Source organism: Eschrichtius robustus, chromosome 6 (genome assembly GCF_028021215.1).
Source record: "Eschrichtius robustus isolate mEscRob2 chromosome 6, mEscRob2.pri, whole genome shotgun sequence".
Lineage (NCBI taxonomy): Eukaryota > Metazoa > Chordata > Mammalia > Artiodactyla > Eschrichtiidae > Eschrichtius > Eschrichtius robustus.
Window position 1 is genome coordinate 50,377,022 of NC_090829.1, and position 23,507 is coordinate 50,400,528.

Below are 23,507 nucleotides of genomic sequence, written 5' to 3' on the forward strand. Positions count from 1 at the left end.
CAGACCAAGGACAACACTGTCCGGCCCCGAGGGTCACAGCCGAAAGCTCTTCAGTCGTCGCTTTCCTTGTCTCATCTCCTGATCACTTCTAAAACAAAACCCCAAAGCCCTCAGGAAACATTGTAGAAACATGTAATTTCTAGCTCCCTTTTGGAACCGAGAGAGCAGTCTGGTGAGGGGGGTGGGAGGAGGGAGTCTGAGAAGCAGAGACAGAAATGTTTTCTCTCTGTTTTGCCGGAACTTCGGCCAGCCCTCCGGCCCGGCCCGATGGCGCAGGTCAGCCCCAGCAAGGCGCCTGGGCGGAGGCCGCCCGGGCAAGGCGGGGGCCGCCGGTGAGGGGCGGAGCGCAGCGCCAGCAGCTGGCGGGGCGGCCCTCGGGCGGGGGGCCCCGCGGGGGCGGGGGGCAGCCCCAGCGCGCAGGGCCCACACTGGGGGGGGGGGCGAGGCTGGGCGGCCGCCGCTCGGCTGCCTCCGGGGCGGGGCAGCCCAGCTGCGCCCCGCGGGGGGAGGGTCGCCCGTGCCTGACCTCGGGCGGCGGCGCTCGGCCGGGCGGGCCCTGACTCCGCCCTGCCGGCTGCTGGAGTCGCGCTCAGTGCACCGCGCGTCCGCCCTGCCCCCTCTTTCCGTGTCGCGCGGCGGCCGAGCGACCAGGGCGCCCCCGGGTCTGGCCCGTCTCCACCGAGCAGCGGGTGGGGCGGGGGCGGGGCGGTGGCGGCCCCAGACAGCGGGCTGGGCGACTCGAGGAAGGAAGGAGGGAGGGCGGCCGTGGGGGTGGGGCGGGGAGGGAACATCCTGTCTGCGCCGGGTGCACCGCAGACAGCGCCGCGCGCCAGCCGCCCAGACGGCGCGCGGGGCTGGGGAAGCCGGGTGCGCGCCTGGGGGGAGGGGCGCGCGCGCCAGACGACGGGCCGGGGGAGCCCTCGGGAGCCACAATAGGCCAGACGGCGCGCGCGTCCCCGAGGGGCTAGGAGCCGCGAGGCGGCGGCCGGCCCGCGGGCGCGGTGCTGCTGCTGGCCCCGTTCCCCTACCCCCCGCCCCTCCGCCCTCGCTCTGCCCCGGGCGGCCGGAGACGGCGGCGGCGTCTGCGGGAAGCCGTGTGTCTCCGCAGTGACGTGGGCGGGCCGAGGACTCGGTGACGTCAGAGGACTGTGTGTAGCGATGTGTGTGGGGTTCGGAGCAGCGCCGGCACAGCCGAGGGGAGCGGGCGAGCGGCGGCGGTGGCGGCGGCGGGCACAGGTGCGGCCTCAGCTCGCTGGGGGGACGCGGCGGGAGGCAAGGGGCGCGCGGCCCCCTGGGCGCCCGACGGCAGCGCCGGGGGTAGTGGGGAGTTAACAAAGCTCGTCGGGCTTCCTGGGGCGCGGAGGCCGGAGTCGGGGGTGCGGATGCGCGGGTCACGGGTGGGGTCGGAGCCCGGGGGTGGGCGGCGCGGGGCGGGTGTCTCACGGCGTATCTTGTCTCGCTGATGCCGGGTGGTGGGCAGGGGCAGGGCGCTGCACTTGACCGGAGCCGTCGGGACCCGGGAGACCTGGGCGCCCGTCCCCGCCCCCCCTGGACCCCCGCCCCCCCGCCGCCTGTCTGCGCTGCGCGGGGATGCCCCGGGCTCGACCCGGTTGGTCGGCGCCCAGCGGCTGGGGGATCCCGGCAGGACTCCCCAGCCGCCCCTCTCTCTTCTGGCCCCGGGCGGGCGAGGGAGGTGCAGCCTTAGGGGTGCTGAGGGTAACGCCGAGAACTTCCCGGGGAGAGGGTGCACGGGGGATTTCCAGTCTTCCCAGCGGCCCACTCAGCGGGGTGGTGTGGGGAGGGCACTGGGGGTGTTCCGAGACCGCGGGGGGGGGCTCCTTTTCCTCCACTTCCCACGACCCTCTGGCACGCCCCGAGGCGTCCCGGGTCTTCCTCCCCACCCCCCCGCCGCCTCCTCGGGTTTGAGATGGGTGGGTGGCTTAGCGTGGGCCGAGGATTTCAGGGTTTGGGGGCTCCCCCATTCTAGGTCTTGCCTCCTCCCCTCTTCCTTGGCCAGCGTTGGCTGAGGTGTTTCTGTGGTGGGCGAAATCAGTACGTTGGCTAGTGGCCTTGGTCCTTAACCCTTTGGGTCTGTTTTAAGGTAAATTGCTCGCAGTTTGGGAGGCAAAAATTTCTATTTATTGGATTCCTTTTGGAATTTCTCTCAAGAAGGAAGTGGAAGAAGAATCTTTTCTTTTTTTCCCTCTTCCTCCATTTGCATTCTTTGTGAGGTCTGTCTGCTTTGTGCTTTTTGTCCCGGATTAGTCTTGTTCAAGGATGGAGATTCCCAGGAGTGGAGTCTGTAGCTTTTGGCTTCCATTAAGCAAATTCTCTAACCCTTTAAAGGGAAAGTTAATTTTTGCCTACAGTCATTCCAGAAAAGTAGCCTACACTGACTAGATGAATTGTGCGCTTAAGAGTGTAACTTACATGTGGTAGGTATGTTAACTAGTATCTGATTTTTTTGGATAAAACTGGTGGGTTTTTTTTTTTAATTGAGAGATGAAGTAATAGGTGATTTTAGCTAAAATGGCATAACTGAGAAAACCTTTAGTATTGAGTTTTGGGTGAGATGATCTCTTTAAGGTTCTTCTTGTTCTGAGTAGGAGTAGCCCTCTCCGTTTTGAGGGATATTATTGCAACCTTTACCCATTCTCCCAATTGCTTTCCTACTTAAATGAAGGTACTTCTAGTTAACTGGTATTAGATTTAAAGGAATCACTCAAGTGTCACCTTTGGTAAAGTGAACTCAGTTTAAGATTAAGAAACTATTTTCAAACTGACCCTTTGGGCTCTGGAGCAAATTCAAATGTAACTCTCCCCCAACCCCCTTCTCTTCCAGATTAATTAAAAGAAGAATGAACAGTAATCCTGAAGATAACTGGGCAGTTTTTCTTTAGGTTTCATTTTTAATTGTAGAAGTTCAAGTGGAGTCAGAGGCTCTTCTTAACTGGTGTGAGGATTTATACAAGCCTTCATTTTGTCCACACAGACCAACAGATCATCATTTTTAGAGAAGATACTTTTTTCCCTCCTTTTTTGGTGTCCTTGGTGCCAAATACTAAATTTGGGTGCATAATTTTGACTCAAGTAATTGCATAAACTTTTTGCCTGTTGTGCTTAAAACCAAACCAAACTGTTGCGTTGAACTTGGACATCTTGAATTGAGAGAACTGGTAACTTTATTTTAATACATATATCTGAAGAACTTAAGAAAACAAAGGCTTCCTCGGAGGTGTGCCTCTTAAAATTATTTTCTGTGTTATTAGACAATAAGAAATTTTATAGCACTTGCAGTGAAATTATACTTAAGAGTATAAGCAGAACCAAAACAAAGTTGCAAAATCTATTGAGTAGTTTAGGGAGATCTCTCTTTGGAAATTTAAATTTTCTGTGACAGTAAGTTACCATAAGTATTGGTATACATTGTGTTTCTCTCTTCAAATAAGCAACTAGATAACAATGCAAATCTCAGACTTACTTATTTAACACAATAGTTTTTAGCAATGGAAAACCTACAGACAAATTTTTCCTTGGTTCAGGGCTCAAATAAAAAACTGAACAGGATGGGAGATGATGGCAGCCCTCCAGTGAAAAAAATGATGACAGACATTCATGCAAATGGAAAAATGATGATAAACAAGATGCCAACAGTAAAGAAGGAACACTTGGACGACTATGAAGCGCCAATGGAAACTGATGAAGAGCACATCAAGAGAACCTGTGCCTCTGTGCCTGAACCTTTACATTTAAATCCCAGTTTGAAACACACTTTGGCACAATTCCATTTAAGTAGCCAGAGCTCTCTGGGTGGACCAGCAGCATTTTCCGCTCGGTATTCCCAAGAAAGCATGTCACCTACTGTATTTTTGCCTCTTCCATCTCCTCAGGTTCTTCCTGGTCCACTGCTCATCCCTTCTGATAGCTCCACAGAACTCACCCAGACTGTGTTGGAAGGGGAGTCTATTTCTTGTTTTCAGGTTGGAGGAGAAAAGAGACTCTGTTTGCCCCAAGTCCTAAATTCTGTTCTCCGAGAATTTTCACTCCAACAAATAAATACAGTATGTGATGAATTGTACATCTATTGTTCAAGGTGTACATCAGACCAGCTTCATATCTTAAAGGTCCTGGGAATACTTCCATTCAATGCCCCGTCCTGTGGGCTGATCACATTAACTGATGCACAAAGACTGTGTAATGCTTTATTGCGGCCACGCACTTTTCCTCAAAATGGTAGTATACTTCCTGCTAAAAGCTCATTGGCCCAGTTGAAGGAAACTGGCAGTGCCTTTGAAGTGGAACATGAATGCTTAGGCAAATGTCAGGGTTTATTTGCACCCCAATTTTATGTTCAGCCAGATGCCCCGTGTATTCAGTGTCTGGAGTGCTGTGGAATGTTTGCGCCCCAGACATTTGTGATGCATTCTCACAGATCACCCGACAAAAGGACTTGTCACTGGGGCTTTGAATCAGCCAAATGGCATTGCTATCTTCACGTGAACCAAAAATACTTAGGGACACCTGAAGAAAAGAAACTGAAAGTAATTTTAGAAGAAATGAAGGAGAAATTTAACATGAGAAATGGGAAGAGGACTAAATCCAAGGCAAGTTTTTTTTTTTTAATAGCAATTTTGAATAACGGTAATGGTTTACTTTGAAATTAAAAGTCTATTTAGAATATAACTGTTAAGAAACTATTACTGCTCATGCAACAACAGCAAAAACTCCTCTAAATAATATGTTATGTTTGTATTACACGTTTTAGGCTATAAAGTGCTTTCCTGTATGTGTTCTCATTTGATCTTCCAAACAACCTAGTGAGAGAAGTGGGATTATTCCCATTTTACAGATAAAGAGAATGAGGCTCAGAGAGATCAAGTGGCTTTCCCAAGATTATATAGCCAGGGAGTGGAGGATTTGGGGCTTCTTTCTCAAGCCATGTCCTCGTTTTCACACATCTTGCTTTTTGATGACTAAATCAGTTGTTTTCCTAGGACTCAAGATAATTTACACTTTGGTGTTATCTCTATTTGCAAATGATACAATAGCTAGCCAAAACAACTCTGGTGGTGGGCTCCAAACAGCTTTTTTCAAAGGTATATTTAGGATTTCTGGCATTGTTTCTGTAATTGAATATTCAGACTTGATCAGTACTGGAGACAAATGCAAAAGACAGATCTATCTGAAGACTTCGTGATTCTAGCCGCCAAGAATTTTTTTTAAAGAGAGGAATAATTTTAAAAAATTATGACAGAACAAAGATTATTGTATTTTTTATTTTATTGTTTAACTTTTTAAATAAATTTATTTATTTAATTTATTTATTTTTGGCTGCATTGGGTCTTCATTGCTGCACGCAGGCTTTCTCTAGTTGCAGCGAGCGGGGGCTACTCTTCCTTGCGGTGCACGGGCTTCTCATTGCGGTGGCTTCGCTTGTTGCGGAGCACGGGCTCTAGATGCCTGGGCTTCAGTAGTTGTGGTGCGCGGGCTCAGTAGTTGCGGTTCATGGGCTCTAGAACGCAGGCTCAGTAGTTGTGGTGCACGGGCTTAGCTGCTCCGCGGCATGTGGGATCTTCCCGGACCAGGGCTCGAATCTGTATCCCTGCATTGGCAGGCGGATTCTTAACCACTGCACCACCAGGGAAGCCCAAGATTATTTTAGATTAAATAAATATTAATATAAAAACGTCTCAGCAAAGAGATTTTAAACTTATTATTTTCCCACTGCATTATCTGGTAGGCTAAACTAGTTCATTCTAAGAGTTTGAATGGCTGGCTAATAGATAAGATTTAGGCTGTTAAATATTCAGTTTGTTGATCTGGTTTTTAAATATTTTCCTACTTGATTAAAATCAGTATAATAGCTAACACTAAGTGTTTAAAATGTGGCAAGCATTGAACAGTTTTACACGTATAATTTTATTTGATTGGTACCACAAAAGATTGGCCATGTTTCATCTTAAGAATCTAATTTTTCCACTATTAATTAGCTTTTATTCCTTGAAATATCTCTGCCCTTTCTACTTCACAGAAGTATTAAATGACTGAAGTTTATTTACAGCAAGATTAGAGCTTGGGTAAGAAACTAAGGTTTGGTGGCCTGTGCTTTAAACCTTTCAGGTTTTGGGGGAAATTTAGTTACAGTGTAGTTTTAAGACAGTGATTTGCTTCTGAAGCCCAATGAAGATAATTTCAGACTTGAATTCAGGGTAGTTTGCTACTTGCTGATTCCAAAGGGTCAGTGCTTCTTGGAAATTCCTTGCCTGTGGCTACTAGATAAGTTTATATTGTTTAACTGATTTTAAAGCAGAATTGACTTCAAGCCAGTTCTCACATTGTTGGACATGCTTACAGCTGGCCTGGTCCCATGCTGAAAATTGTGTTTAGAATTGTCTGTATTCTCAAAATGTGGAATGCCCCTTTTGATATTTATGATATCTTGCCCTAACCTAACTAGGACTCTTACATGTCCATAGGTGGCCACATTATTTGCCAGATATTCTTGGTCCAATCTTGATTGCTCTGACATAAGCGTTTTTGGGATAAATTACTTTGCCTAATATTCCTGCTCTGTGTTTGTGAGAAAAAATATCTGATAAAGGTTAAAAAAAAAAAGATGATGAATTTACTTAACCGAAACTGAATGTGCTAGGGTTTGGTTAAAATTGAAACTGTCCTTCATCAGGATGTAGTCATTTATTGTCTCAGAATTTATTAATTTGAATTCAGTTTTTATTTGGGGAAGCTGTGAGATTTTTTTTCCCCATCTTTTTACTATGTTATGTTTTGCAGTATTTGCTACAGTGTTTCTGGTGTATTCTGTTATTTTTTCCAATTTTACGTGAATTTTTAAGCAATTTAAGGGAATTTGAAAATTTCCAGTGATCAGACCTTTAAGAAAGAAGTTTTTGGGGAGTTCATGTGTAGTAATACATGCTGCCACTTCACATTTTGAAAATTTACTCCTCAAAACTTGGTGAAGTAATTCTCTTTTGAAGTTGAGATGAGAAACCGGTGGGTTCAGATGGGTCACATGCTTCTGGTTGTATAACTGGTAAGTGGTAGAATCAGGAGTTGAATGCAGGTCTTCTGACTTGAAGTCTGGTAATTTTCACTACTTTTCCCATAAGCAAACTCAGTAGCAGAAACTGAATTTTGAGAAACATTAACTTTTCTTATCAACTTACCTTAGTATAATGGTTCTTAAGCTCTCTATTAACTTGTATGTAGACTAAGGTATTTTACTGGGAAGGGGGCAAGGAGATAGTCCTTGGCTGGGGAACATTTTTCATTATCTTCTGTGAGTCACTGAATTGGTTGCCCAACAAACCAAACACATCCAGAGGAAGCTCATTAAAAAAAGCCAAAACAGGCTTTTTTAAAAAAAAATTAAAGCATATACTAAATGTATTAACCTCTTATCTAAAGGTCCTTATGTTTGGTGTGAACACTAATGTAATTGGGTATGTTTAGTTAATGTAGTCAGAGTAGTTTTTTGGATTTTAAAAAACCCCTCAAACTCAGTAGGCAATTGTTTGAAACGTAGCAACTGTTAAATTATTTCTAAGGATGGAAATTATATTAGTGATGGTCACCAAACTATTTGCATAACTAAAAACTATTTACTTTGCATAGTTAGGAGCTATATTTAGATGGGAGAAATAAGTGGTAGAAGGTCAGTGTTGTAAGTGAAGAGCTGACTATTCTTTGCAGACACCGGAGGTATAGTATTTTGAACTCTTTCTCACTCAGGTCACCACAAGAAATAATACTTGATTTTTAGATCTGCCTAGGTTGCTTTGCAAAATGGTGTTATCAAAACTGTCTCTTCATATCATTTGAGTTTTTTATGTTTTTATTAGAAAAATGATTGCATTTTATAGTGCACAAATATATGGAAGAATATCATATTATTGATTCTTTTCCATATCTCCAGTGGGTATTATTTATTTGATCTAATTCTGATTTTGTTGAATCTTAGTTTCTATCTGTGGAAAAAAGGTTTGCCAAGCAAACTGATCATTTGTAAGTAAAATTTGAAGGGTGATGTTTCCTTGAGATTATTTTCAAGCACATTAGAAAAAGCTATTTGTAGTCAACTGATAAGATCATTATAGGTGATTCTTTGCTGTTACAGCATGTGGCTGACAGTCTCCAGTTCACTAAGTAAAGATGGTTTATGCCTTTATAATTTTTTAGGAGTTAAAATTTAGATTTCTAACGTTTAGACTTGACTACTGTTAGGTAAGTGAAATAATATAGTTTTGACTTTGCTTAGGGAAAAAACCCTATGGATTATCTGTGATGCAAATAGATTACCTAAAGATATCAACTTAAAAGCTTTCCTCTTAAAGCCTATTAAACATTTCACTTTTTTTAGTTTTGCATTTTTCTTACAGTTCATTTCTGCGAGGTCATTGGCAATAATGATAATCCTACAAAAAATTTCTCCCCTCTTGTAAGCTATTATACTTTTGTTTAGGAAGTGTGTTTCTTAGTACCCACCTAAGTGAGGTAAAGAAATACACTAGAGAGGATGGGTAACTACAAAGAGTAGTGTTGGGACAAAATGTGTACCAGTAATAATTGTGATAGATTTGATGGTAATTTGTTACATCAGAGGGCAGAGTTTGCATTTTATGATTAGCATAAATTTTTATTAAGTGGCGATAAGGTCAGAATCAAAGGAAGTATTTGTGCTCATATAAGGGACGAGTATGAATATTTTTGTCTAACTTTCTAAAATTAACAACTGTCTTAATGAGTTTTGAGGCTATCTTTTTTCCTGTTTTCCCAGAATTTAGTTTACTGCTTGGCAGGTCAAAGTTACTCAGTGAAAAAGAAACAAAATTTTAAACTGAATAAATTTTTGGGAGGCAATGCTCCATTGTATTTTAGAATATTGGGGAGTTTTTGGGAAAAATTATGGTTTAACCCTTAATAAACTTATATAATTTGCAAATCAACTGTTGAATAAGACAACTGATCAAATGAGAGAATGGATGTAAAAGTATTTTGGAAGTTAAGAGTCTAGAAATATCAGATGGTACTTCAAACTATTATTGAAATATTTACTAAGATGTATTTCAGGATTTTTCCTTTCCCCGAACATTTTCTTGATTTATCTGAAGATATTTCTAAGTAAGATAACTGAGTGTTGGACTCAGCTGTATCTCACTTTTAGTTGTTTGTACACAGTAATTATACTAGTTGGATATTTGTTTATTTATCAAAATGAAGTATGCAAGAAGAAGGTACCAAACAAGTTTGTTATAAAATATGTTATAAGAAGGAAATTTCAGTGAAATCTTCAGAATGGCTTTGGGAATAGTGCCCCCTTATGGTTTAGGAAATATAGAGTCTGTATTCATTTTATCATTAAAAAATGGTAGAACATTTAAAAATGTTAGTGTTTAAAAAAAGGCTTCTGATAAAAAGCTTTATCCTTTTGGTTGGAGAAATGGGAAAAGAATTAAGAAACTTCAAGGAAGAAAAGAAAAAGGATAGGCCTGAATCAGCACATAGTTAGCCAGTAGTGTTCTCAAACCTATGCATATGTTATAATTTATACCACTTGGAGAACAAGGAAGAAAGCAAGAATTGGATTAATTTCAATACCTTTAGAGTTCTGGGAGTAGAGAGTGTGGAGCCAGAACTCAATTTGTTGAAGTAAAGAGGTAGAACTAGTTTGGGAATCGTTTTGGTAATAGCTTGAACCTTTATTTTGTCCATGCATAAAATTTGGTCTGTTGAGGTTTCATATACGTTACATATACATTAAAATAATGTAAGGATTTTATTTGACTAAAAAGGCATAAAGAATATATAATTTAAGGTGTGGTTTGGTTCCATCACTAAATAAAATATTACAGCACCATGCTAGGCAGAAAGAGAAATGAATAGGAAAGATTTAAAGTTAGTTTAAAACTCATTTTGATTCCTAGACTTAGAAATGGGTCACAGAAATGTGTATGTAAAGACTAGTTGGAGGCTCCCTAGGGCAGGAATTCATCTTGTAGTTTCTAAACCTAGAATGTGATGGATGCTTAACAGAAGTTTGGATACAACTGAAATGAAGAGTCTTAGTAGCCCTAGAAAGCTACCAGTGATTTTTAAGGAGGAAAAGAGTTTAGTTTTAAAGCAAAGCAGCATTTTGTTTTTATTTGTGGTATTGAATTTATTTTGAGATTTCTAATAGCCTTAAAAGTGCATATTTTGTTTCTCTTATGGGGACAAGGAATACAAAAGTTAAACTTACTAAAGACCATTTTGGTACATAATACTACAGCTTTTATTCCATTTTGAAAAATTTTTTTGGTGTGATTATGAAAGCAATATAGGCCCATTAGAGTAAATCCTAAAAAAAGTACAAAGAAGAAAACAGAATTTCCTCATAATTTCACCATGGAGTGATAACCACCATTGGAATTTATTCCTTTACGTACATAATGCTTTGTAAATCTGTGCAAAAGCATCTGCAGAGTGCACATGTTATTAATTTAAGACCTAATTGTTGAAATAATACATTAGGACAAACTTTAGGACATGTACTTAGAGCAGTGTTTATCAAATTGCAATTTGTCACCCATGCAGCCTTTCTCATCTGGGGTTCTATGAGAGGAGAATTAAGCCATAGAAAGGATGGTATATAGTACCTTTCTAAGTCCTTTGGAGAGAAGTTAATTTAATGCATACCATGGAAGCTTTGCAGAGTTTGGGCTTAATTTTCTTGAGAACCTCAGTTGAGAAGGGTGAGGGGGATATCAAAGAAGTCAATTTACTGGGTCACCAGCATTTTAAAAATACATGAAATAGAGTAAAATTTTTAAAAATGCAATATATTGCACATAGTAAAATTAATTTACATTTTGATATTGTCAATTTACATTACTTGAAGGCCAAAATAATCTGAGATAATTTTTAAAAAGCATCTATGCTGAAATGGGATAGAAAAGCAAAGCCTTACATGTATATAGATTAAAGCTTTTCTTTAAAATTAATTTATTTTTGGCTGCGTTGGGTCTTTGTTGCTGGGTGCAGGCTTTCTCTAGTTGCGGTGAGTGGGGGCTACTCTTCGTTGTGGTGCGCGGGCTTCTCATTGTGGTGGCTTCTCTTGTTGCGGAGCACGGGCTCTAGGCACACAGGCTTCAGGAGTTGTGGCATGCAGGCTCAGTAGTTGTGGCACGCAGGCTCAGTAGTTGTGGCACGCAGGCTCAGTAGTTGTGGCGCACGGGCTTAGTTGCTCCGCGGCACATGGGATCCTCCCGGACCAGGGCTTGAACCTGTGTGTCCTGCGTTGGCAGGCAGATTCTTAACCACTGCACCACCAGGGAAGCCCTATAAAACTTTTTATAACAGATATTTTAGTGAAAAGATGTATATGACATGGAAATTTTCAAATAATTGCATTATTAAGTGGGTTGGACACCATAGAATTCCAGTGTAAAGAAATTATTTTTAAAGTCCCAGAAATTAACAGGATTTTTATCAGTTTGTTCTGTTTCCTTTAAGTTTTTTTTAAAAATAAATTTATTTATTTTATTTATTTATTTTTGGCTTCATTGGGTCTTCGTTGCTGCACATGGGCTTTCTCTAGTTGCGGCAAATTCGTGGTGTGCAGGCTTCTCATTGCGGTGGCTTGTCCTTGCGGAGCATGGGCTCTAGGCATGCGGGCTTCAGTAGTTGTGGCACGTGGGCTCAGTAGTTGTGGCTCGTGGGCTCTAGAGTGCAGACTCAGTAGTTGTGGCGCATGGGCTTAGTTGCTCTGCGGCATGTGGGATCTTCCTGGACCAGGGTTCGAACCCTTGTCCCCTGCATTGGCAGGCGGATTCTTAACCACTGCGCCACCAGGGAAGCCTTGTTTCCTTTAAGTTTAAGGGAGGAATATCGTTCTACTGACTTTTACATGGCTTTGTTTCCATGAAGGATTTAAGAAGAGAGTTGCACATTATAAGAATGTGAGCCTTTGCTTTTCCTGTGAGAGTTTTTAAGCACCTTAAACCTAAAGTTGGCTTTGTGAGGTAGATATGATTCTGCAGTGTGGAGGAGCAACAGACGTTGTTGTGATTTCTGCAGATCCATCTTTGATAAGTTAGTGGAAGTGCTTAGACCATATTGTTCCGGTTTTGCATTAGGTTGATTAATTCTAATAATTACAATGAAACGAGGCACAAAACTAAGCCTTAAAATCTCATAAGTAGCTACTTGCTGCCTTGTAACACTATTCCTGTTTCAGTTGCTGAAACACTCATTCACAACCTGTTGGAAGTATTGAGGAAACCTGATCCTATTCTGAGAGATTCAGTTTCTTTCAGTAGGAGTTGTTGGCAGGTGTCTGGTAGGATGTCTTTTGTGTCCTTCTGAAATCATTTATGGACCACTTGAATGTCTTAGTATTATACACAGTGAAAGGAACCTGGCAGGTATATTGGCTTTATAGCTAAGGAGTTGTTGCTTAACTATGTGTTTGGTCATGTGTTTACTAAGGTTGCTAACGATTTATGTTTGGCTTGTACAAAGTAGTGTGTATTTAATATGCATTATATTTTACTTTTTATGTAAGCACATCATTATAGGAGATAGACTATGAAATTTATCAGTCTACTAGTCCTTCATATGCTTACTGGCTTATAAATACCAAAATGTAAAAATTAATCTTTGTCTTTCTAAATTCTATTTTAAAAAATATTTTAAAAAGATTTAATTCTGATTTTTTGAGGGGAATTTTTGAAATCCCATCAATACTTTGAGATATTGTCTTGATTTCTTTAGTTCATCAATGTTTGTCATTAGTCCTTAAAGATCATAATATTAATCTGACACTGTAATTAGAAACTAAAGTGCCACCCAAAATCAAAGTTTATTATTGAAGATAAATCTGGGAATTTTAAAGCATTTTGATTTTTGTTTTTTGGGGGTTTTTTTAGTGCAAATTGGAATGTTAGTAGACAAAGGGTGCTGAGTGGGTGGAATTGCTTTTGTAACTAGAAAGTGGTGACAAATGCTTATTGGTCTTTTTGTAAATGAAATCAAGTTCTCTAAACTATTTGTCATTGTGAGGCTAATAAGCATGGTACCAAAATACAATGATTCTTTATTAGGAAACCTGATTATTAAAGGGTCATGTGTACATAACACAGTAAGTTGAAATTTAGAGAAACTTGCATAAAACATTTCCTAATTTTTACTTAAAGTTAACTTCTATATAGTTTGGGCTTATTTAAATTTTGCTTTCATAGACGTTATTTGTTGTTTTACGACTTAGAGAAAGAACTCTTGGAATGAAATCATATGTCTGAAATTTTTCTTATATGTTTCAGATGAGGATGCCATCTGTTCATTTTGTGGTAGATAATTATGGGGAAGTTGGGCAATAGAAGTATTTTAAAATCTTAAGGCTCTAACTTAAGCTACTAAGTGATCTACTTCTCTTCTTTGCCAAGTAATGTAATGTATTCTATTTTAATGTTTAAGTACACGAAGGGAATTAAGTTATTCTCATATTGAAAGGTAAAAGAAAAGGCAATAGATGTGCGTATCTTGTTGTCTCATTTTTATTCCTGATCAGTAGTAGCATTATTGCTGTGCCATTTAATTATATTGTTATTTTTTTGAAGACCTAATTTGTATGTTGCCACAAGTGCAGAATAGATGAGAAAATCTGGCATGCCCGTGAATGTTCTGTTGTATAATATGTGCTTTTCGTAATTGTTTTTAACATGCAGTTAGGATAATTTGTTATAAATGTGTTTATGGCTTACCGCAGCATATTAGGTAAAATTAACTCCCAACATTTTATCATGGTTAGTGTTGTGCATTTCCCCATCATTTATATTATTTAATTTGTAGATCTGATCTCTAAAAATACAACCCAGAGACTGTTAGGATTGTTGGTACTTCATTGAACAGAAGGGTGTTAAATGTGAAAGAGACTATCTTGGGAGTTTCGTGGTAGCAGATTAACCTTGAAAAAGGCCACCCTGGGAATTAATGAGCTACACTGTCATTCAGAATTCATTCAGCAAGTATTTATTGAGTCCCTACTACATGCCACGCATGGTGCTAGGTACTGAAAATACAAAAGTGATTAAGACAGTACTTGACCTCAAGCTGCTGCTTAAGCAGAGGCCGAATAGCCACTCGTCAGGGATTTTGTATAGGGAGTTCAGACATTATCTAGAGGACTGCACTAAGCGATCTTTAAGGAAGGTTTTTTTTAATAACCCCTCCTCTATGACTCTCTTCATGTGTTGGTGCAAGAATAGGAAACAAAATAAAGGTCAGAAACTGGAGAGGAATGGATGTTTAAATAGAAAGAATGTGCTAGCAGTTATTTAAGGTGGCATTTGAAGTTTAGAGACATCATAGAAACAAAGCTATACTGAGTTTGGATCATGAATAAAGGTAAAACTTATACAAATCAAGCTGTAGAGTTTTAAAATGAACTTGATCAAAATTGAATCAGATTTGAAGTCAAGATCTCTGGCTGAAGAAGTTTAGAATTTGTTATTCTGAAGATTTGACATTCCAGTTATCTGTAATAGGGAAAACTTTAAAATATATAAATCAACTTTAGTAATTTTAATTAAAAAAATCTGGAAACAGTTGATTTCTTGGGCAGTACATCCAGAATTGTCTCAGATATAAAACTGATTTAAAGTGGAGCTTTCCATATTTTCTAAATAATGAGTTTAACAAATAACTTCTAAAAATGAAATTCTCATTTAATTTGAGCCAATCTTATATTTCATCGATTTGTTAGAGTGAGCTTATCCCTGCTCATTAACACCTCTTTTATCACAGTGTTGGGGTGAAAAATGTTCTGCCTAAGTGAGTTTTCTAGATGATGAAACTACTCTTCTCAGCACTGTGTCTTTTTAAAAACTTTAACCTTTTTTTAAATGAATTCTAAAATGTCTTAAATAGTTTTCAGTCTTTCTAAATGGTATGTGTATGGTATATATATATATGTATATGGTATACTAATAAATATAAGTATAAATATCGACTATAACTATGTCATGTTGACTCAAGACTTCTTAAACATCAGTTACTCTGTTGTGATAAGGGTAGGGAACAATTGAGATGTATTAAATTATTTGCCCTGGCCTATGTGTGATAAAGCCCTCAGATTGTCTTGCTTTTCGAATCAGTTTTTGTGTTTGTGTCTTGTAATTCTCGTCTCTCCCTAGGCTGTCAGCTGGCACCTGGTATCTATCATTTAGTATTTCTGTTGCCAGCAGTCAGTTCCCTTTCTAATTTATGGTAGAACTAAGCTATAGGCTGAGAAACTGTGTAAACAAATGATTGATTTATTTTATAAATAAGCAGTTGATTTTGCCCCAGATTCTGAACTTTAGAATACTTGATCAGGATTGTGAGGTTTTGAAACAAAGTCTACTCTTATAGAGTCTAGAGGCCCTCACTGAATACTCACCTCTTAAATCCTTTCGAAATGCTGTTCTTTTCGCTATAATCTTGTGCTCTTGTTAGTCTTTCAAATTCCTTGCCCAGTAATTCTTAACAAAACATTGATCTCCTACCAATATGTGTGTGTGTGTCGGGGGAGGGGAGACAAAATATAAAACAAACCAAATGAGGAAGTTAGTAACCACAGGTTATTTATTCTTTTCTATCTCAGTTTCTGAACCTCAGTTTTCTGAGCTGTAAAATGGAGATAATTATACCTACTTAATGAGGTATTCATTAGAACTAAGCAGGATATAAAGTTCTTATCATGAACTTTGAGGTAGCCAGTTATCTTCTTCTCTTACTTTATTTACAGGTAGAGTTCATCCTTCAGGGCTAAAAAGAGCTTTTCATATTTATGAGAAAATGTGGTTTACTGATAAGTGTTAGCAGACACAGTGGTTTTAAAGTTTGGCAAAATATTGCTGTAGAATGTTATCTAATATAATATGCTAAGAAATACTATAGGGATGGGGGGGGTATATTCTAGGTAATTGTAACAGTGAGAAGAATCAGAACTTACCAATGCTGCACATTTGCAGAGTACTATTATTTAAAATGGATTTTTAAAATAGATTCCATAAGTATGATATTTGATGAAATCATTCTGGTAGTCCATGTTAACATACATGCTAAAACTGTTCTTGTGATGGGACAGTTCATGTCTCTTTTGGTTTTAAGTGACTAGACATGGTACTTTAAGGAAAGACTGCCTTATTAGAAGATGATTCTTAAATAACATAATTCTTTACTAGTCAGTGTTCTCCGGAGGCAGCCTATGGCTCTGTCAAGTAGATACATAAAATTACCCATCACATCCTCCTTCAATAAACTTTTCCCCTTCCACATTTTTCTACAGATAGATACACCACCAGGAATGGAATTACAGTCATGGTATCCAGTTATAAAGCAGGAAGGTGACCATGTTTCTCAGACACATTCATTTCTACACCCCAGGTGAGTGGATATGGGCTCATTCATTCATTCATTCAACATCTATACATCAGGTACTATTCTAGGCCCTGGGAATTCATTTTATAGTTTTAGGGTTTTTTTGCTAATCAATGAAATGAATTATAAATAGTGTTGAGTATTTGAATTAACCTTTCCTGTGTGTTTCTATGTGTTTTTTTTCCCCCTAGAAATAGGTCATTTCTTTTTTTCCCTAAAGTGAAAAAAATGGAAGTTTTCTTTTTATTGCCTTACTTCCCTTCAAGAAGTAAACCAACTCTTCAAGAGTGTGGTGTGCAACTTTGATATTTTAAAGCGAAACTTTTTTGAAACTTAGAGGATTTCATAGTAGCCACACCCCTCAAAATCAATTTTCATATTTTCAATAAAAATGCACCTTAGATTACAGTTTTTATTTATAAAACCTAGATTTTTATCTGCTACTGTACATATTTATCTCCCCAAGCACAGTGATAAAGAATCTCAATCTTACTTACATTTATATAGTTCCTTCTATTCCTATTGCATTTGAAGTAAGTTTTTGGGCGGTAATAAACCTGTCAGTTTTCTTAGCAGAATACTGAGTTTTCATTCTCAGAATTCATGTGATTGGTAAAGAGGAACTATATAGGTGTCCTGTACAAGGAAAATGTGATACGAGACAAGATTATTTAGAGTTCAGAAGATGAAGTGTTAGGTCAGTTAAATGGTTGCATCTTTTGGCTAAAGGTTAAGCAGATTATAGTTAATCATATGGCACTTAAATGTCTAGCTCAAATTTTGTTCCATGAGTCTCTCAGATAATCTCCTGAACAATTTTATATGAGCTTTGAGTAAAATTGGTAGTTATCCCTTTGATCTTAGTTTTGCACAATTTATTATTGCTGTTTTATCAAATAAGTAAGAAATGCTAAAGTGTTTTCAGAAGATTGCTCCGTGGGGTTTGATCCAAGGAGGACTGCCCAGTAGCTGGGCAGCGTTCAGAATGCTGGTTCTCTCCCTGAGAAGGGAGAAGGGCCCTGGGAGCTCTTTGTTGGGGCTGTGATGAGTCAGGGCATAGCCTTGCAGTGTGGGACTGAATCAGTCTCACCACAATAAAGAACAAGGATTCCTTGGTTTGGAGGGGTGGCAGACAAGGAAATAGTCCTCCAGAGTAGTGTATAGTCTGCTTTCTTTTGGCATAAACCTTACCTACTCAGGGCTGTTGAACTGCTCTGTAAAGTACTTCATGGTTTTAGTTCTCATGTGGTTTTGAGGGAAGGAGAAGAGACTGATTTTCCAGTATCTTTTTAAGTGCTTAGAAACTACTTTTTGTAAAATAACAAAAATAACCTCATAATTTTGCTCTTTCTGCCTCAACTACTTACTTTTTCAAGAATTCCTTTCTATGACCCTTACTTTCTGAGTTGTTCTGTTATCTGGTTTGATTAAAAAAAATTGTTTAACCATAGAAATTGATGTAATATATTTTGCTTTTTACCTAAATGTAATATGTATCTTCTTTTGCCATTCTTTGTTTTCAGCTACTACTTACACATGTGCGATAAAGTGGTTGCCCCAAATGTGTCGCTTACTTCGGCTGTATCCCAGCCTAAAGAGGTCACAAAGACAGAGGCAAGTAGATCTATACCAAGACACTCAGAGAAGCCTCACAGTAGTGGGAAACATCAAAAAATAGTGTCTTATCCAGATGTTTCACTGGAGGAACAGGAGAAAATGGATCTGAAAACAAGTAGAGAATTATATAACCGCTTAGGTAAGTATTCAGAAATTATCTTTTTAAAATCAAATATCTAATAAACATATTCAGCATTTTCAAAGAGGATTTCTATTTAAGAGAATTTTCCAGATAATGGAAGCTTTTATCTTAAAAAAAAAATACCACCTTTCAAAACTCTTGAGTGGCTACTTAGACCCTCAGTTGTTCTGCTTATCTAGAATGGTGATAGCTATAGAGGCTAATGAGCTAGAAAATAGACTACATGGCTGCATATTGCAAGTGACTTTTGTCTAATTATTTTTTCTTCTTCCTGCCTTTTCTTTACTGTCAGATTTCTTAAAAGGTCCTTATTTTTCTTTCTAATTTGCTGTGAACTGAGAAACCTTTTAACTAATAATGTGAAAAGTATATGATAATCTATAAAAATATTGAATCAACTTTGTTATACACCTGAAACTAATATAATATTGTAAATCAACTATACTTTAATTAAAAAAAAAAGTGTATGTAAGAGTAGTTAGGTATAGGACTCAGAGACACTTAGTCATGGAATAAGCAAGGTCTGAAAACTCATAGCTGTGGGAGCCAGGCAGATGGCATAAATGCAGAATGCTGGCTGGACATTAAAAAAAACTGCATAGTTACAGTGCCTTTTAAAATACCGTGGACCAGACAAGACATGTCTGCTCACATGCTGCCTGTGTTACCCTCTCCATAGATGCAGAGCTTTGCTTGCAGCTTAGGCAAGTGTGACAGTTCTTCTCAGCTTTCTCAGAGCAGTCTAAGAGTCCTCTAGTTATCTCTTTTCATAGATAACTGAGATTCTTCAGGAGTTTTTGTACTGTAATTTTGAGATTTTTAAAACTCAGTTTTCCTTGGATTTAAATATGGCAAACAATAATTAGTAACGTATTAATACCATTATACCATGTTTGCATTATATTTCCCAAATTATTTAATTCTAGAGACTTTAAAAAAATTGTTGAGATGTAATTCATATTCCTTAAAATCTACCCTTTTAGAGTATATGATTCAGTGGCTTTTAGTAAATTCACAAAGTTGTGCAATGATTACAACTATTTAATTTCAGAACATTTCATCACCCTAAAAAGGAACCCTGTAATCCAGTAGAAGTTACTCTTCATTCTTCCCTTTCACCAGGCTCTGTCAGCCATCAATCTATTTTCTGTTTTTATGGATTTGCCTATTCTGGACATTTCATATCAAAGGGATCCTACAACATATGGCCTTTTGTTGTCCAGCTTCTTCCACCAAGGATATTTTCTGAGTCCATATTATAGCATGTATTAGTACTTCTTCCCTTTTTATGGCTTAATAACATTCTATTATATGGACGGATAATACCCCATTTTGTTTATTCATTCATCTGTTGATGGACATTTGGATGTGTCCACTTTTTGGCTATTATGACTAATGCTGTTATGAACACTTATGCACAAGTTTTAACGTGAACGTACGTTTTCATTTCACTTGGCTATATATTTTGGAGTGGAATTGCTGGGTCAAATGGTAACTCTGTGTTTAATATCTTGAGGGACTGCCAAACTTTTCAAAGCAGCTGCACCATTTTCATTTCCAGCAGCGGCTTTTGAGGACTCCGATTTCTGCACATCTTTGCCAACACTTGTTATTGTTTGTCTTTTGATTATAGCCATCCTAGCGGTTGTGAAATGATATCTCATAGTTTTGATTTGCAATTCTCCAATGACTAATGATACTGAGTATCTTTTCATGTTTTTATTGGACATTGCAAATCTTTGGAGAAGTGCCTGTTGAGATCCTTTGCCTATTTTTAAATTGGGTTGTCTCTTTACAACTGAATTGTAAGAGTTCTTTGTACATTATGGTACTAGACCCTTATCAGATATAGGATTTGCCATTCTGTCAGTTGTCTTTTTACTTTCTTGGTAGTGTCCTTTGAAACACAAATTTTAAATTCTGATGAAGTCCAATTTATTGTTTCTTTCATTGCTTACTTTAGGTGTCATGTCTAAGAAACCATTGCCTAATCCAGTTAAGAGTTTTAGCTCTTACATTTAAGTCCATGATCCATTTTGAGTTAATTTTTATATAAGGTGTGAAGTTCAGCCTCATTCTTTGTATATGGATACAGTTGTCCCAACACTGTTGAAAAGAATACTCTTTCCTGATTGAATTGTTTTGGCACCCTTGTTGAAAACCAGTTGCCCATAAAAGTATGGGTTTGTTTCTGGACTCGGTCTTTATGCCAGTACTACACACAATTTTGATTTCTGTAGCTTTGTAATAAGCTTTGAAATTGGGGATTGTGAGTCCTCCAACTTTGTTATTCTTTTTCAAGATTGTTTTGGCTATTTTAGTTTCCTTTTATTTCCATATGAATTTTAGAATCAGCTTGTCAATTTCTGCCACAAAGCCAGTTGAAGTTTTGATAGGGGTTGCATTGAAAAAGTAGATCATTTTGGGGAGTATTATCATTTATTGTAGTCCATTTGGGCTGCTGTAACAAAAATAACATAGACTGGGTGGCTTATACCACAAACATTTACTTTTCAACGTTCTAGAGGCTGGGAAATCCAACATCAAGGCACTAGCAGATTTGGTCTGGCAAGGGCTTGCTTCCTGGTTCATAGATGGCCATCTTCTCACTGTGTACTCAAATGGTGGGAGAGCTCTCTGGAGTCTCTTTTATAAGGGCATAAATCCCATCAATGGGGGCTCTACCCTTATGACCTAATTACCTCCTGAAAGCCCCATTTCCTAATACCATTGCATTGGGGGGCTAGGATTTCAACGTATGAATTTTGGAGGTGACTGACATTCAGATCATGATATCATCTTAACAATATTAAGTCTTCCAATCCATAAACATGGGATGGCTTTCCATTTATTTAGGCCTTTTGTTTCTTTCAATAATGTTTTGTAGTTTTCATTTTACAAGTTTTATACTATTTTGTGAAGTTTATCCCTAAGTATCTTATTATTTTTTATTTCATTTGTAAATGAAATTGTTTTCTTAATTTCATTTATGGATTGTTCCAGTGACTTTTTAACAGAGTGATATTCATACTTTGTTGCTTCATTTTTGCCTTTCAAAGATCCATCAGTCTCGAATAATTCTACAAGCAAAAAGAAACCTGAGCCTACCACTTGCAACTTAGCCAGAGACACAAGCAAGGCGGGAATTGAGCGTGATCCTGCAGCTTCGTCTGCACTTCTCGTCAAGGATGTCATTTGTGAGGATGATAAGGGGAAAATCATGGAAGAAGTAATGAGAACTTATGTAAAACAACAGGAAAAACTGAACGCAATTTTGCAGAAGAAGCAACAACTTCAGATGGTAAAATTGTTATCTAAATGATAGTCCATTGTGAAAAGATACTTTTGCATATTCCTAAGGAAAGTCAAGATGAGATGCTGTTAAATGTATTTAAGATTACTCAGCTGTACATTTATAAGAAAGATTAATATACTTTAAAATTTTTAGAGAGGATAGTTTTCAAGATAATTACTTATGTATAGAATTGATATGACAGCTGAATTTGAGATATGTTCTGTCCTGTTTTTTCCTGAATTGAACATTCTAATGTGATGGAAATAAAGTAAAAATTATATTGTGATTCTTTAAATTACAGGAAGTTGAAATGTTGAGTAGTTCAAAAGCTATGAAGGAACTCACTGAAGAACAGCAGAATTTACAGAAAGAGCTTGAATCTTTGCAGAATGAACATGCTCAAAGAATGGAAGAATTTTATGTTGAACAGAAAGACTTAGAGAAAAAATTAGAGCAGGTAATGAAGCAAAAATGTACCTGTGACTCAAATTTAGAAAAAGATAAAGAGGCTGAATATGCAGCACAGGTAAGAATTACACAGTTTGTATAGTGTTGCCCTTTCAGTGTGGAAATTGAAGCCGTTATTTTAATTTCATTAAAGAAATTACTTTATGTTAAGCTCGTTTCATTTAGACTAGATTTCAGAATAGACAGTTCTGTTAAACACAACTTTGTATCATCCAAGATGATTTTTTGACCTTGATTGCTTTATTACTTTAAACTTATCAGGTTTCTGTAGTTTAGTTGTCCAAATTGCTAATCTCTAGCTATCTGAATATCAGAGGTTATGTTATTTTAATGTAGTATATGGGCTTTCAAATCAACGAATTAACAAACATGAACTGTTGCCCACTATGTTCACAGCACTCGGGCAAAAATGAATAGTAGCTCACAACTTGGGGAAGATGAACAAATAACTCTTAACCTGAGCCAGCTGTGATGAGAGGTATACTGAAGTGTAGGGCATAATGAAAGTGTTCTAGGTGTTCAGTTCTCTTGACCTTTTGTTTCACCTTCATTTTAAGGTCATGTCAAAGTCTGATTAATAGTACTAGATATTCAAGAGATGCATGCATGAAATAGTTCATTTTTGTAATAAGTAATTTGAAAGGAGGTCTTTGCCATGATGTGAGGAGTAAGTGGAAAAACAAAACTGAATGAAAACTGACACAGTCTTCTAAATCACACAGCTGGCAGAACTGAGACAGAGATTGGACCATGCCGAGGCTGATAGGCAAGAACTCCAGGATGAACTCAGACAGGAACGGGAGGCAAGACAGAAGTTAGAGATGATGATAAAAGAGCTAAAGCTGCAAATTTTGAAATCATCGAAGACTGCTAAAGAATAGAAACCTTTGAAGAGATTCATCTGTGTGTTCCCAACAGGGTTTATTTTTGTTTGTTTGTTTGCTTTGGTAATTGAATTATGAACAATTGATCTGCATGAAAATAACTAGGCATTGTATCCATTTGTAGATCAGAGAAAGTGAAGAGATTATATATTAGTATATAAATTTTTACATTTTCCAAATGAATGAAAATGTATGTTTCTTTGTACTTTTTTTTCAACCAGCTTAGTAACAGTACTTTACGGTTTCAACTATTAGATAATCTGCCTATATTTCTAATGCAATTTAACAGTTGCATACTTTTTAAAAGCTGCATTGTGTGATAGAAAATAGTTTTGATCAATTTTGTTATCCATATTTTAGATTCAATTTTAGATACAATGGTGGCTTCATATTTCATATATAGAGCTACTCAAGGAGTTGAATCTCCATTTTTTTTTCATGAACACAATCTCCTTTCTAAGTTAATATAGTATACTCATTATTATAATCAAAATTTACTTTTATTTTGTTCATATTGTGGAATGAATTTCCACCAGTTCTCTTCTATTTAATATCTCCTAAGAGACATTTTGTCAATAGAGGAATTTCATTGATGAGGTTATAGCACACCCCACGGGGAAGGATAACATGCTTTCTTATACACAGCTGCTAAACATAAGAAGCGGTTATAATTAGATTTTCT

The 23,507-nt window shown here is 38.4% G+C and overlaps 1 protein-coding gene across 3 annotated transcripts; it reads left to right on the top strand.

Moving 5' to 3' along the window:
- The first annotated feature begins 872 nt into the window (after positions 1-872).
- SKIL (SKI like proto-oncogene) lies at positions 873-23,179 on the top strand. 3 transcript variants are annotated; one of them, XM_068546238.1, is made up of 8 exons: positions 873-1,236; positions 2,843-3,235; positions 3,543-4,608; positions 16,332-16,425; positions 17,943-18,175; positions 21,238-21,479; positions 21,775-21,999; positions 22,664-23,176. In XM_068546238.1, the coding sequence occupies exons 3-8, from the start codon at positions 3,567-3,569 to the stop codon at positions 22,820-22,822; spliced, it is 1,995 nt and encodes a 664-aa protein (XP_068402339.1). In that variant the 5' UTR covers positions 873-1,236; positions 2,843-3,235; positions 3,543-3,566; the 3' UTR covers positions 22,823-23,176. The 3 variants fall into 3 exon arrangements, with proteins under 3 accessions (XP_068402339.1, XP_068402340.1, XP_068402338.1); XM_068546239.1 differs by having other exon boundaries at positions 2,843-4,608; positions 21,775-21,930; positions 22,664-23,179; XM_068546237.1 differs by having other exon boundaries at positions 2,843-4,608.
- Positions 23,180-23,507: the final 328 nt, after the last annotated feature.

Coding starts and splice junctions, on each gene's coding strand:
- SKIL (XM_068546237.1), top strand. CDS start 3,507: ATGGAAAACCTACAGACAAATTTTTCCTTGGTTCAGGGCTCAAATAAA. Junction 18,176..21,237: donor AGAATTATATAACCGCTTAG/GTAAGTATTCAG, acceptor TGCCTTTCAAAG/ATCCATCAGTCTCGAATAAT. Junction 22,000..22,663: donor AGGCTGAATATGCAGCACAG/GTAAGAATTACA, acceptor TAAATCACACAG/CTGGCAGAACTGAGACAGAG.